This window comes from Trachemys scripta, chromosome 12, assembly GCF_013100865.1.
Source record: "Trachemys scripta elegans isolate TJP31775 chromosome 12, CAS_Tse_1.0, whole genome shotgun sequence".
In the NCBI taxonomy this organism is placed as follows: Eukaryota; Metazoa; Chordata; order Testudines; family Emydidae; genus Trachemys; species Trachemys scripta.
In genome coordinates this window covers 32134037-32149224 of record NC_048309.1, presented here as the reverse complement: position 1 = coordinate 32149224, position 15188 = coordinate 32134037, and the positions used below count along the sequence as shown (strand labels likewise).

At 48.4% G+C, this 15188-nt stretch overlaps 1 protein-coding gene across 1 annotated transcript in view; it reads right to left on the bottom strand.

Moving 5' to 3' along the window:
• Nucleotides 1-15188, bottom strand: part of LOC117886029 (fer-1-like protein 4) — a 113606-nt gene that overhangs the window by 8470 nt on the left and 89948 nt on the right. Inside the window, exons 36-40 of the mRNA XM_034787662.1 lie at nucleotides 14656-14810; nucleotides 13223-13401; nucleotides 3970-4055; nucleotides 3069-3167; nucleotides 2058-2299 (exon numbers count right to left, since the gene is read on the bottom strand). Coding sequence (XP_034643553.1) covers nucleotides 2058-2299; nucleotides 3069-3167; nucleotides 3970-4055; nucleotides 13223-13401; nucleotides 14656-14810 — 761 coding nt within the window. The remainder of the gene's footprint in view (nucleotides 1-2057; nucleotides 2300-3068; nucleotides 3168-3969; nucleotides 4056-13222; nucleotides 13402-14655; nucleotides 14811-15188) is intronic.

The window sequence follows — 15188 nt, the reverse complement described above, 5'->3', positions numbered from 1 at the left end:
ACCCTACCCCCTACCTGTACCCTGACTGCCCAAAACCTTATCCCCCCTCCCCCAGAAAGTCCGCCCCGAACTCTCAACCCCCCCCCACTCCTTGTCCCCTGACTGCCCCCTCCTGGGACCCCTGCTCCTAACTGCCCTCCAGAACCCCACACCCTACCTAAGCCTCCCTGTTCCTTGTCCCCTAACTGCCCCCTCCTGAGACCCCCCCCACCTGTACCCTGACTGCCCAAAACCTTACACCCCCAACCCCCAGACAGCCCCCCCCGAACTCCTGACCCATCCAACCCTCCCCCTGCTCCCTGTCTCTTAACTACCCCTCCCCCCAGAACCTCCCTGCCGCTTCTCTGACCCCCGGACCTCTTACTGTGCTGCAGAGCAGCGCGCTCGACAGCGGGGGAGGGGAACAGGCTTGGAGCTCCAGACGAAGGGCGATCTGAGAATGCAAGGAGGGAGGGGGAGGGAGAGAGCGGAGGGGAGTGGTGTCAAGTTTCAGGAGAGAGGAGGGGGGAAGTGACGGAAGGGCTCTGGCTCTGGCTGTCGGAGCCCCGGCTGCTTTGTAAGCCGCGCGCACACTCTGCATGGGGGGAAATCCGGACATTGACAAATTCCCCCCGGATGCTATTTTTAACTCGAAAAAGCCGGACATGTCCGGGGGAATCCAGACGAATGGTAACCCTAGACAAGAAGCCCAGGCTCTACGCTCCTGACTCTGCAGCAGGAAGCCTGGAAGAGGGAGTTCTCTGCCCTTCCAGGCTCCCAGCTGTGGAACCAAGAGCTGACCAAGGGCTTTCAGGCTCCTGGCTCCACAGCAGGAACCTGGAAGCCCTGGCTTGGCTGTGTGCCCTGGAGCCCTAGAATCTGGAAGACTGGGGTCTCCTGAGCATGGGGCAGCCTATACGGTGGGGCTGTCTCAGAGCTGTGGCCCCTGGAATCCTGGGCTCCTTTGCAGCCTGGCAAGGTGGCAGGTTTCCCACAGAACACTGAACATGTGGTGAATCTGAGCTGTGTCTATGAAACGCTCCAGGTTCAGTGAATTGGCATTTTCCACCCAAACTGTTTCAGCAGAAAATTTCCATCCATCTGTATTACACCTCTACCCCGATATAACACTGGCCTTGGGAGCCAAAAAATCTTTCCGCGTTATAGATGAAACCGTGTTATATCGAACTTGCTTTGATCCAACGGAGTGCGCAGCCTTGCCCCCCAGAGCACTGCTTTACCGCGTTATATCCGAATTCGTGTTATATCGGGTCACGTTATATTGGGGTAGAGGTGTATTATGCTTGCAATATAGCACATCCATATGCTTATGTTCCCCTCAAAGGGCCTAGTGTTTAGGGCCGAGGTTCAAAGTTTGGATAACTTAAGCCTAACAGAAGTAGGGAGCATTTTCTGCACAGTCTGAGAATGAAAGGAACATCCTGAAAGGAGAGAAGACTTGTCAGCAGTCTGCCCATGATATTTCTAAGGCACCTGCCACCATGGCACCTAAGTGCCATCAGCATCACTAGCCACTACCTCTAGGCTGAAAGCTTCCTCCTGCAATCAAAGGCCCTGGTTCAGGCTGATCCTCTGACACAACAGTATTTCTAAAGCTGCATGAGGGCTCCAAGTCCCTGGACAGGGGAACCTCAGAGGCAGTGGGAAGGTGGTTATGCAAGAGCCAGAGAGAAGGTGAAGGTCACTATGCAGAGCAGCAGTGGGGTCAGCTTTGGAAGAAGCTGCTCACTCGCCCCCTGTTCCATGGTTAGGGGGAACAGTACTGCACAGTGCAGAGATGGGTCCGAAGATGAATAACTGGCTTGAATGAGAGAGTTTAATCCCAATGCCAAGAGTCAACTGGAACCTGGTAGGACCCTGGTGTTGTAAGCAGCAGTTCTACCAGTGGGCCAGGAGGGAGCCTGCAAACATAACAGAGGGCAAGTGAGCTCCCTGCAGCCCCAGCTCATCTTGACTGGGAGCCATTTCCTGCAAAGCTCAGGGTGGGTAGCCTGGGCAAGCGGAGCAGGCAAGGCACAGAGAAACAGCCCCCTTCTCTCAGCAGGAGGATACTGTACCTAGAAAGTCATTCGCTGAAATCCTGTCATAATCCCAGACCTGAAGGACCAGGACAGCTGGCTCCCTGAACTCAGATTCCTCCAGGGAGAAGATGGAGTCCTTCTTCTTATAGGAGATCTCCTTCTCGGTAGGGAGGTAGTCGAAGTGGAACACAAACCTCCAGTTAAAGTTGCCTTCCCCAGTCAGGGAGTTAAAGTGAACGTCTGTTTCTTGTTTCTCATGGTCCAGACCTTTGATCCAGCTGCAGAAGAAGCTCAATTAACATCAATCGTCATGTTAAAGCAGCCCCAAGTGTCAGCATCACTAAGCTGCGGGGGTGCTGGGGGCAAGGGCCCCAGGCTGAGGGGCAGCGCTCAGTCACTGCCTGACAGAGCCTCACGGCAACAAATAATAACAGGCTTAGCCAACGAGGCTCAATTGATTCAAAGGCAGACAGGAGCATGTCAGGGGGGCCAGGTCTATGCTGGGCCACAGCCATTATGAGAGCTCTAAAGGGGCCTCTCTCCAGCCTCTCTTTTTTGGGGGTTCAAACCCCACCATTTACATGGTCCAGTATCGGATTATGGGGACAAATCAGGCACTTGGTTTTCTAAGTAATAGGAACTGAGCCCACAACTAGTTGCTGATGCAAAAAAATGCAGGAAGGAATTGCACACTTTGGTAAGCTGGTCCAAGATGTGTAGAATCTGCATCCCATGTTAAGGGGAGACAGGGCCTGGGCAGGCTCAGTCATAGGGATAAGGACTGACGTGTTCTGAAGAACAAGTCTGGGCTGGGTATCAGGGCCAAGGCCTTTGTGGGTAGACTAAATGGACAGTGAGCTAGACTCCCCCAGGAGGTGGAGGCCCCATGGCTGGTGAGATACGAGGAGGGGCTGATGATGTCTGGGGGACTTAGGCAGTAGGGAGTGCTGCACAGTGTCCAGGCAGGGTCAGACTGGACAGGCCAACTACTCATTCTCTGGCCCTGCGGCTGTCTCTGCTCATATGATTCCCCATCAACTCGGGCACCTTTTCACGTAGATGTCGCTGGAGGTTTCTCCTGTTATTGGATTAACGTCATCAAGAACCACGTCGTCTGTGTTCCAGATGATGACACGCAGCTCGTAACTACCAGAAGGGAAAGCCAAGGGCAGGTGAGAGAAGCACATTCCAGTTCAGTGTTTGTCAGGGCCAGGCGAAGCTACCCCCTGGGACAATGGCCTGCACCAGCACCCACTCAGCCCGGCCACCCAGCCTAGTGCTGTGCCTGCTGCAGCTCAGGCCAGGGGCTCAGGACACCTCGCAGAAGGCCCCTCTCATGTCACTCTGGCCCAGTTTTGCAGACTCTAGTACAAAGAGGTGTCTGAACCAAAGCACATCTCCAGCGTACTGGAATCTGCCCAGCATGAGTCAGGCAGAAACAGCAGCAAGAAGAACAATAATGGCCCAGCCTTAGGTTTTTGAGGCACCTGCGCTGAGCTGCGTGCTGACAATGGTACTGCTTCAGCTTAGACGCTGCTGTCTGGGGTTTGGTCTCCGCCTGGAGCAGACGTAAACCCAGGGGACACCTCTCCTCCCAGCCACGTCTGTGTGAGGGGCAGGAGCAGCTTTCCCTCCTCTCAGCCACACGGCATGTGGGGGCAGTGGGAGTCCCTAGGAGAGCAGGATGAGGTGAGGCCTGCAGCCCCCCTGAACCAGCATAGAGAGGAAGCCATGGAGATGTGCCAGGGGCCCAGAGCTGAAGCAGTACCACTGTCATGGCCTAGCTGTGAGCCTCCAAGGCTGACAGACCAGTTAGTCTGCCCTTCTCACCCAGTCACTGCCTTCATGGGCACAGACTGCACGGGAGTCATGCAGAGTGGGACCCCAGGCTGCGGTTATAAACACTGGGTTTGTAATGGGTCCCTCCCCATCTCCTACAGGCCTGTACCTGATTGGCAGCCGTGGCTTGATATTGACAGGGGGAGGTGCTGGGACATCATTTGGAAACATGTCAATCCACATGTGGAGGGAGCCCTGCAGAAAGGAAAGAGCTGAGCTGCTTCAAAGGATTCACCAAGGCTGAATTCACGAACAGATTTACACTCCCACTCCCTGACCTCCAGAGAACCCTGTTCCCAAAGCCACTGATCCTTCCTCACACTTCTGGGTCACAGCAACCCTCACAGCAAGCCCCTCAGGATACAGAGAGCACATGCCATCGCTGGGAAAGGCCTGCCACATTGTAGTAGTCGCTTGTTTTTAAAATGTCTCCTTATTGGGGGAGGGAGTATTTTAAGGAATAACGTCTGCTCAGGACATTGTTACCATGGGGTTCACCAGCGTCTTTCAAAATGGTTGAATACAAGTTATTTATTATGTAAAACTGAACTAGAACATTTCTTTTCTATCTCACAATAGCATCACTTCACTGGATGTTTCATACTTGTCAGTGGCAACCTTAATTTGCTCTCTACTAAAACGTCTCACCCCCAGGCTTGGCTTCCCATCAGTCTGATATTGGTCCTGGACAAGATTATGAAACGGTGGATATGGGACTTGATTCATAAAGAATTAAAGGAGAGTAATATAATCAATGCCAATCACCATGGGTTTAGGGAAAACAGACCCTGTCAAACTAACTTGATATCTTTTTTTTATGAGATTACAAGTTTGGTTGATAAATGCAATAGTGGTGGCATAACATACGTAGCCTTCTGTAAGGCACTTGACTTGGTACTGCATGACACTTTGATTAAACTAGAATTAACAAGGCACACATTAAATGGATTAAAAGCTGGCTAACTGATAGGTCTCAAAATACAATTGTAAATGGGGAATCATTGAGTGGGTGTGTTTCTAGTAGGGTCCCACAGAAATCTGTTCCTGGCCTTATGTTAATCAACATTTTTCTCAATGACCTGGAAGAAAACATAAAATCATCACTGATAAAGTTTGCAGATGACACATAAAATTGGGGGAGTGGTAAATAGTGAAGAGGGCAGGTCACTGATACAGAGGGTTCTGGATCACTTGGCAAACTGGGCACAAGCAAACAATATCATAGAACAATGGGTTAGAAGGGAGTGCAAAGGTTATCTAGTCTAACCCCCTGCCAAGATGCAGGACTTGTGTGTAAACCATCCAAGACAGATGGCTCTCCAGCCTCCTTTTGAAAACCTCCAGTGAAGGAGCTTCCACGACCTCCCTAGGCAGTCTGTTCCCTTTGTCCTACTGTGCTTACAGGTAGGAAGTTTTTCCTGAGATTTAATCTAATATGAGTTTTAACAGGGCTAATTGTAAATGTATACATCTGGCAACAAAGAACGTCGGCCATACTTACAGGATGGGGGACTCTGTCCTGGGAAGCAGTGACACTGAAAATGATTTGGGGATCATGGTGGACAATCAACTGAACATGAGCTCCCAGTGTGATTTTGTGACCAAAAGAGCTAATGTGATCCTGGGATATATAAACAGGGGAATCACTAGTAGCAATAGGGAGGTTATTTTACCTCTGTTTTGGCACAGGTGCGAATGCTACTGGAATTGTGTCCAGTTCTGGTGCCCACAATTCAAGAAGGATGTTGATAAATTGGAGAAAGTCCAGAGAAAGCCACAAGAATAATTAAAGGATTAAAGGATTCAATCACCCTGACATCTGCTGGGAGAGCAATACAGCAATGCACAGACAATCCAGGAAGTTTTTGGAGAGTGTTGGGGACAACTTCCTGGTACAAGTGCTGGAGGAACTGACTAGGGGCAGAGCTCTTCTTGACCTTACAAATAGGGAAGAATTGGTAGGGGAAGTAGAAGTGGGTGGGAACCTAGGCAGCAGTGACCACGAGATGGTCGAGTTCAGGATCCGGACAAAAGGAAGAAAGGAGAGCAGCAAAATACTGACCCTGGACTTCAGAAAAGCAGACTTAGACTCCCTTAGGGAACTGATGGTCAGGATCCCCTGGGAGGCTAATATGAGGGGGAAAGGAGTCCAGGAGAGCTGGCTGTATTTTAAAGAAGCCTTATTGAGGGTGCAGGGACAAACCATCCCGAAGTGCAGAAAGAATAGCAAATATGGCAGGCGACCAGCTTGGCTTAACAGTGAAATCTTCGGTGAGCTTAAACACAAAAGGGAAGCTTACAAGAAGTGGAAATTTGGACATATGATTAGGGAGGAGTATAAAAATATTGCTAGATCATGCAGGGGTGTAATCAGGAAGGCCAAGGCACAATTGGAGTTGCAGCTAGCAAGGGATGTGAAAGGTAACAAGAAGTGTTTCTACAGGTATGTTAGCAACAAGAAGGTGGTCAGGGAAAGTGTGGGACCCTTACTGAATGAAGGAGGCAACCTAGTGACAGATGACATGGAAAAAGCTGAAGTACTCAGTGTTTTTTTTTGCCTTCATCTTCACAGACAAGGTCAGCTCCCAGATTGCTGCACTGGGCAACACAGTATGTGGAGGAGGTGAGCAGCCCTCAGTGGTGGAAGAACAGGTTAAGGACTATTTAGAAAAGCACAAGTCCATGGGTCCAGATCTAATGCATCCAAGGTGCTGAGGGAGTTGGCTAATGTGATTGCGGAGCCATTGGCCATTATCTTTGAAAATTCATGGCGATCGGGGGAGGTCCCGGACGATTGGAAAAAGGTAAATATAGTGCCCATATTTAAAAAGGGGAGGAAAGAGAACCTGGGGAACTACAGACCGGTCACTCTCACTACAGTCCCCGGCAAAATCATGGAGCAGGTATTCAAGGAATCCATTTTGAAGCACTTGGAGGAGAGGAAGGTGATAAGGAACAGTCAACATGGATTCACCAAGGGCAAGTCATGTCTGACCAACCTGATTGCCTTCTATGATGAGATAACTGGCTCTGTGGATATGGGGAAATCGGTGGATGTGATATATCTTGACTTTAGCAAAATTTTTGATACGGTCTCCCACAGTATTCTTTCCAGCAAGTTAAAAAGTATGGATTGGATTAATAGACTATAAGGTGGATAGAAAGCTGACTAGATTGTCAGGCTCAACGGGTAGTGATCAATGGCTCAATGTCTAATCTTCTATGATTCCATGATTAGAAACCATGCCTGATCATGAGAGACTCAGCTCAATCTATTTAGCTTAACAAAGAGAAGGTTAAGGAGTGACTTGATTAGTCTATAAGTATCACCATGGGGAGCAAATATTTAATAATGGGCTCCTCAATCTAGCAGAGAAAGGTCTAAGAAAAAGGTCTAACATGATCCAATGGAAGGACGTTGAAGCTAGACAAATTCAGACTGGAAATAAGGTGAAAATTTTTAATAGTGAATGAATAACTATTGGGCCAATTTACAAAGGGTCATGGTGGATTCTCCATCACTGACAATTTTGAAATCAATTGGCTGTTTTTCTCAAAGCCCTGTGCTAGGGATTATTGTGGGGATATTCTCTGGCCTGTGCTGTACAGGTCAGATGAGATGATCAATGTGAATTTACATAGGCTGTCAAAGTGCTGGACCGAGGACATCAGTATAATTAGCCCCGTTTTAAAGATGGGAAACTTGAGGCCCATGGAGGCAACATGATTTCCCCAAGATCACCCATCAGACCAGAAGCAGGAAAAGAACTCTGGTTTGCTGAGTCCCAGGCCAGTGTTCTAGCCACGAGGCCACCCTGCCTCCTGCGATAGCCAGCTAGCCATTTGGCATCTGTACACACCAATGCAGTTCTGTAGCATCAGCAAGTGAGGCGCTGCCTTTGAAAGACTGGCCTTACTGAATAAGATAAGGCTCTCAATTTTACAGCTCATCCAGAGCTGAGTGCCCCAGCCATGTACCTGTGTATTGAATCTGTCCTGGCTAAGGACCAGTGCTGCCTGCTGAGTCACCACAACCACTTCCTCCTCGCTGGAGGGCTCTCATCCAAGTTCTGCCCAGACCCCGCCAGCCTGCGAGATCCATTGCGAGGTCTGGTAGCATGGCTGCAGTATTTCGGTGTGGTCTCATCCATGCCGTACAGAGAGACTCTCAGCTCCCTGTCCGGTGAGGTGATGCTGTAGCTTTGGCTATGCTGCCAGCGTGTTTGTGGTCCATTATCAGGCCTGATTCTTGCCATGTTACTGGTGGTGTCTGTAGCCGTAGTCACCGGGCATTTGGGGGTGAGCTGGAGAGCTGGGACTGTGCCCCGTACAGCATCTCAGCAGCACACAGCGATGGAGCCACACACAGTGCCTGGTGCTGCCCTTTGTGCTTCACCTCCCCCGGCTGCCACTTCTGAAGGTTCGATTTCTGCTGTCCTGTCTCGTTTCCAGCACCCGGCATTACCCTCTGGGAGCATGAGGGACTAGCCAGGGTGCAGGATCTCTACAGTCTCAGCTGTCATTTACAAACAGCTAGTCTCCAGCTGTTCAGAGTGCAAAGAATGCCTCCACCAGGTGAAATTGAGTGACATGGGGAGTGGGGTGCTCCATCTGCAGAGACCCTGACACAACAGTTTTGAGGGGTGAATAGCCTGGCTCATTTCAGTGGGTGTTGACTCAGATGCCAATTCACTTCACTCTAGTTGTGGTGGATTCTCCATCACTTGCTATGTTTAAAAGGAAGCGAAGTATAAAAGCCGCATCCCAGGGCTCAGAAGCTGCCTGGCTGCCGGAGAAGCCAGACGCTGGGGGCCTAGCTCCCGCTGGGGAGACTCCGGCAGCCTGTGTCCGACCTGAGGACTGGCCATACCAGTCAAGGCCTGATGGCGACCAGACCCCGGAGAAGCTGTCAACCCTACTGGAGAGAAGCGACCCAGAGGAGCTGCCAAGCCTACCGCTCGCCGAATTCCCTGAGGAGCCCATGGTGCTTGATTCTGTGGAGGACACCGATCAGACGCAGGTACTGCTAGAGGGGGAGGTAGGAAGTAGCCCAGGGGCAGCCGACCCTAGTCTGGCTGCGGCACACCCAGAGCCTGTGTCAGTGTGTTGCGGCCAGGATCCCCACTGACACAGCAGCAGGCTGCCTGCCGCTGTTAGGGCCCTGGGCTGGGACGCAGTGGAGTGGGCGGGCCTGCGTCCCCCCTGCTACCCAACTTACGGGTGGCAGTCTCCCCCTCACCCCAGATGCTCAGAATCAAGAGTCTGGGTTTTTGATCCTGAACTATTTGCTCAGCCCCTGCCTGAGGGTCTGAGCTCCTGTTTGCTTGCTGCCCTGCCCTGACCCAGGGCCTGGGCTCGTTATACTGAACTATTTTTGCTCAGCCCCTGCCTGAGGGCCTGAGCCCTTGACTGTTTCCTGCCTCACCTGACTAATTCCCTGACTCAGCGGACCTCAGTAGTGAGGCGGCCTGGCTCCCAGCCGCCCCAGAGAGGGGCGACCCCAACCAAACCCTTCTACAGTTCCCTTTGGGGCAATTATGTTGTTTTTTTTAAATCAGCAGATCTGAACAATTTGCATCCAAGAGTTTTAAAAGAAGTGGCTCAACTGCTGTCTGGACAGATGATGTTGGGGAAGTTCCAGAGAACTGGAAGGAATCTGATGTTGTGCCAATACTTAAAGAAGGCAAACAGGATGGCCTGAGATTAATCCTGGGCAAAAGCATGGAACTGCTGCTACCAGACTCAATCAATAAGATGTTATGTGGTAAGCACCAAGCAACATGTTTATTGGTAGTGTATTTTTTTAAAATAGGACTCGTCAAATTAAAAATATTGACTTGGGTTTGCCAAGATATCAAGTTATCAGTTATCTAAGGGAAAATATACAATGATGACTTATGAAGTGTGATGATGACACAAATACTGGTGGAGTGGTAAACAGCAAAGAGAGCAAGTCACTCATACAGACCAATCTGGAGCGGTTGGTAAGCAGGCCTCAAACAAATAGCAAACATTTTAATTAGGGCTATTGATTAATCGCAGTTAACTCATGTGATTAACTAAAAAAAAATAATTGTGATTAATCGCAGTTTTATTCGCACTGTTAAACAATAGAATACCCAATTGAAATGTATTAAACATTTTGGATGTTTTTCTACATTTCCATATATATTGTATTATGTGTTGTAACTGAAATCAAAGTGTGTATTATTTTTAATTACAAATATTTGCACTGTAAAAATGATAAACAAAAGAAATAGTAGTTTTCAATTCACCTCATACTGTACTGTAGGGCAATCTCTTTGTCGTGAAAGTGTAACTTACAAATGTAGATTTTGTTTGTTTGTTACATAACTGCACTCAAAAACAAAGCAATGTAAAACTTTAGATCCTACAAGTCCACTCAGTCCTACTTCTTGTTCAGCCAATCGCTAAGACAAACAAGTTTGTTTACATTTGTAGGAGATAATGCTGCCAGCTTCTTATTTACAATGTCACCTGAAAGTGAGAACAGGTATTTGTGTGGCAATTTTGTAGCCAGCATTGCAAGGTATTTACGTGCTAGATATGCTAAACATTTGTATGCCCCTTCATGCTTCGGCCACCATTCCAGAGGATATGCTTCCATGCTGATGATATTTGTTAAAAATATAATGCGTTAATTAAATTTGTGACTGAACTCCTTGGGGGAGAATTGTATGTCCCCTGCTCTGTTTTACCTGCATTCTGACATATATTTCATGTTATAGCAGTCTCGGGTAATGACCCAGCACATGTTGTTCGTTTTAAGAACACTTTCATTGCAGATTTCACAAAACGCAAAGAAGGTACCAATGTGAGATTTCTAAAGATAGCTACAGTACTTGACCCAAGGTTTAAGAATCTGAAGTGCCTTCCAAAATCTAAGAGGGATGAGGTGTGGAGCATGCTTTCAGAAGTCTTAAAAGAGCAACACTCCAATGAAGAAACTACAGAACACAAACTACCAAAAAAGAAAAGCAACCTTCTGCTGGTGGCATCTGACTCATATAATGAAAATAAACATGCGTCAGTCTGCACTGCTTGGATTGTTATTGAGCAGAGCCCGTCATCAGAATGGACGCATGTCCCCTGGAATGGTGGTTGAAGCATGAAGGGACATATGAATCTTTAGCACATCTGGTACGTAAATATCTTGCAACGCCGGCTACAACAGTGCCATGAGAATACCTGTTCTCACTTTCAGGTGACATTGTAAACAAGAAGTGGGCACCATTATCTCCTGCAAATGTAAACAAACTTGGTTGTCTGAGCAATTGGCTGAACAAGAAGTAGGACTGAGTGGACTTGCAGGCTCTAAAATTTTACATTGTTTTATTTTTGAATGCAGTTTTTTTTTACATCAGTCTACATTTTTAAGTTCAATTCCATGATAAAGAGATTGCACTACAGTACTTGTGTTAGGTGAATTGAAAAATATTATTTCTTTTGTTTTTTTACAGTGCAAATACTTGTAATAAAAATAAATATAAAGTGAGCACTCTACACTTTGCATTCTGTGTTGTGATTGAAATCAATATATTTGAAAATGTAGAAAATATTTAAATAAACTGTATCCTATTATTGTTTAACAGTGCGATTAATCATGCGATTAATTGTGATTAATTTTTGTAATCACTTGACAGCCCTAATTTTAATACAACCAATATAAGGTCCTTCATCGAGGAACAAAGAATGCAGGCCACACAATCAAGATAAGTGACTTTATCCTGGAAAACAGGGACTGAGAGAGATTGAAGAAGTCCTTACGGATAACCATCTGAACAGGAGCTTGTTGTGCAATGATGTGGCTGAGAGGATGAATTTAATCCTTTGATTTATAAACAGGGGAAATCAAGTAGGGACAAAGAGGTGCACATTACCTCTCTAAATGGCATTGGTGAGACCATTACAGGAATACCGTGCACAGTTCTGGTGTCCACACTTCCAAAAGAATGTCGAAAACTTTGAGGGTTCAGATAAAAGCTACAAGAATGATCTGAGGTCAGGAAAATCTGCCATATAGTGAGAGACTAACAGATTGCAAGGTATTCAGCTCAGCAAAGAGACTGTTACAAGGTGGTTTACACACACCTACATGAAGAGAAGAGTGCTGATAGATGAGGGCTCTTCAGTCTAGCAGAGAGTCAGAACAAGATCCAACGGCTAGAAGTTGACACGAGATCAATTCAGACTGGAAATAAGGTGGAAGTTTTTAGCAGTGAGGATAATTAACCACTGGGACAACTTCCCAGGGATGCGGCAGGTTCTCTCTCACTTGAAGTCTTTAGCTCAAGACTGGATGTCTCTCTCCAGATGACCTACTCTAGCTCAGTCACAAGTTACTGGGCTGGATACAGCAAACAGAAATCACCTGGCGAGGTTCTCTGGCCTGTGCTATGCTGGAGGTCAGACTAAATGAACATAATGGTTCCTTCTTGCCTTAAAATTGATGGCGTATGCCTCTCTACATTACATTCTGTCTAATTTCAGCTCCTTACTTGAAGCCACTGAGCAGTGCGGTTGCTCACTTTAAAATGCTGCCAGGTTCTGCCCCAGAAGTGGTTGCACTTTATCAATAAGTTATTAACTGATCGCTGCGTCCATAGTTTTTTATTATTATTTGTACTACAGCAGTGCCTAGAGGCTTCAGCCAAGCTCAGGGCCCCACTGTGTCAGGATGCCCCTGCCCCAAAGAGCTTGCAATCTAAAGACACAAGACAGGCAAAGACTGGGAGGGGAAAATGAGGCATAGAGAGGGGAAGTGACTTGCCCAAGGTCACACAGCAGCAGTGGCAGAGCCAGGAATAAAATACAGGTCTTCCGACTCCCAGTCCAGTGCCCTATTCACTAGACCACACTGCTCTCCAAGTACAGTGTGCTGCTGTCCGTAGGATGAACAGCCCTGCACTCTGAGGAGAAGGCAATGGTTTACTGAGTTCAGTGATGGTCACTTCACTATCAGAAAAATGACAAACAATTGAAGGGTGTGACCCCAAGATATGGTGGGGAATTGCCCATGGTGCTGCAGGGGGTATAGGTAGGAGTCGCCGGACAAATCGGAGCAAAGGAAAACGTAGACAAGACATGGAAGAGATGGAGGGCGAAACTGAAGCTGAATGTCAGGAAACCTTTGCTGTTGATGAGCTCTAGTCCAGTGTGGAACAGTTTGCCAAGGGCAGAGGTGGGAACTCCATTGCTTGGGACAGTTCCCGCTGGACTGGACAAAGCCCCAGGGAGGAGACGGTGAAGTTCTGGCTAAGGGTGTGACCAGCTGGCCCAAAGAGCTTTACTAGGCTTACAACACACTGGTACTACGGTGTGAATAAACGTGTTCGTCTCACCTGCACGAGCCCGGGGTTCTCTGCGTTGTAAAGGCCCCGAATCTCCACGTGCTCCGGGACCAGTTTGTGCCCGTACTCTGGCATCTCATCCCAGTGCTGCAGGACATACAAAGCCTTCTGCTCATCATATGCTGACCAAGTCTCGTCGTCCATTTCTCTCTTGTCTTTCACAAAGGCCTCTAGAACACAAGACAGCCAGTCAGAAGGATCTAAAGACATGTGGTCAACAATGATTACTAGAGCTGTAAGGGAGAAGGCTGGAGCATCCGAGCACACCAAACATCTATACAGAACAACGGAATGGGACAAAGAAGAAGGGGAGAGCAGTGCAGAGGAGACGTGGTTAAAAGTCCCAGGGAGCTGCTTTTGAGGAAGGCAGTGTGGTGGAGAAATCTTTTGAGTAAAGATCCGACTAAAGAGAAACAAGGGAAAATGACAGTGAGCACCTACTACCCCGCCCCCAGAACAGGAGAAGTGGGGGAACCGAAACTCCCAAAGCAGGATCCCTGCCCTCTGGCGGAGTTCAACTACCAGATCTCTGCTGACCAGCAGGACACTCTCATGGGAGGCTGCATTTCACATGCATATGTGGTGTTGGGAGAAGTGGGTTATGGTGTTTTCCATATGCTGATAATACAAACTCTGCATGTTCAGCTCAGCCTATGCAGCTAAATCTAGCCTTACTCCATGTGTTAGTGAGACTGGGGCATGCATGAGGCACAGATGGCTCAGGCACAATCTAGATAAGCCTGAATGAGATAAAGGATAATGGAAAATAAAAGCACAAAGAAAACCCAGTCAGGAGAACTGTCAGTGTCGATGATGGAGAGCTAGTCAAACAGCTGCATACAGGGACTGTCCGTTGTAGCTTCAATGAAAAATAAGCAGAGCTCTCTCAGGGGGAGTGTTAAAAGAAACAATCAAACCAAACCTAGCACACATGGTCTGCGTGACAGGCTGACGCTCAGCAGGGCAGCTGGTCCAGGGGCTCAAGCACCAGCTAGGAATTTGTGTTTGGACTGCACAGTCTGGGCCACGTTCCCACTTGGTATAACTCCATTCTCTGTCTAATTAGAGGTCACATTATGAACCCTGCTCACATTAGTGAGCAGTTACTCATATTTTGTGGGTAAACTCACATAAGGGACTGCTCACCAAAGTGAGTAAGGGGTTCACAATCAGCCCTTCAACTGTAAACTCCTTGGTTCAGGGGCCACATTGTCTTGTGTGGTCGGTGCAGCTCTGAACATGCTACTGGAGCTCCTCGGAACGTGCTAACAGTGGCTGAGTGGTTGGTCCGGTCAGTGAGGAGAGAGGGGCTCAGCGTGCACCAGAGACATGAGTCTCGCACAGCTAAAGGGCTGACAGAAGGCAAGAGCTGGTCACCCTTGAAAACACCTGGAGTTAACTCTCCCCCCAGACACACACGGTACCTTCAGGGAAAGCCTCAGGAGGGACCTTGAAGATCTTGTTGTTCACTTTGACCTCCTCCCGCCTGTACTCTGCGGAGGGGAGAGAGCTCTTCTTGCACAAACTCTCCAAGATCTGTGTGGGCTTGAAAGCATCTCGCCACATGTTATAGCCATCTCTGTGGGGAGGGGAGAGGAGGTTCAGACATACAGAATTCTCCTGGTGTAGCCATGGTAGATAATATTTATACTGGGATGTGAGAGCTGCCTCCTCTGGCAGACTCCACTAGGCAGGAAGGAACTGAGAGGAATTAAGGTGGTGCCGCCTGATATAGCCAGAGAAGGGACTATGAGCACAAGGCACAAGTGCCCACCCCCTCCCCCACACGTACTGCTAGAAAAATTCCCTGGCTTCAGTGCGCTGGGCACGCAGACACCTAAGTGAAATACACGGCTGCAGCTCCTTGACAAAGAACCAAGAATCTCTCCAGAGAGTCCTGTTGCCCTTTCTCCCAGGGCCACACTCCCCACAGCTTCTCTCACTCCCTCCTGGCTTT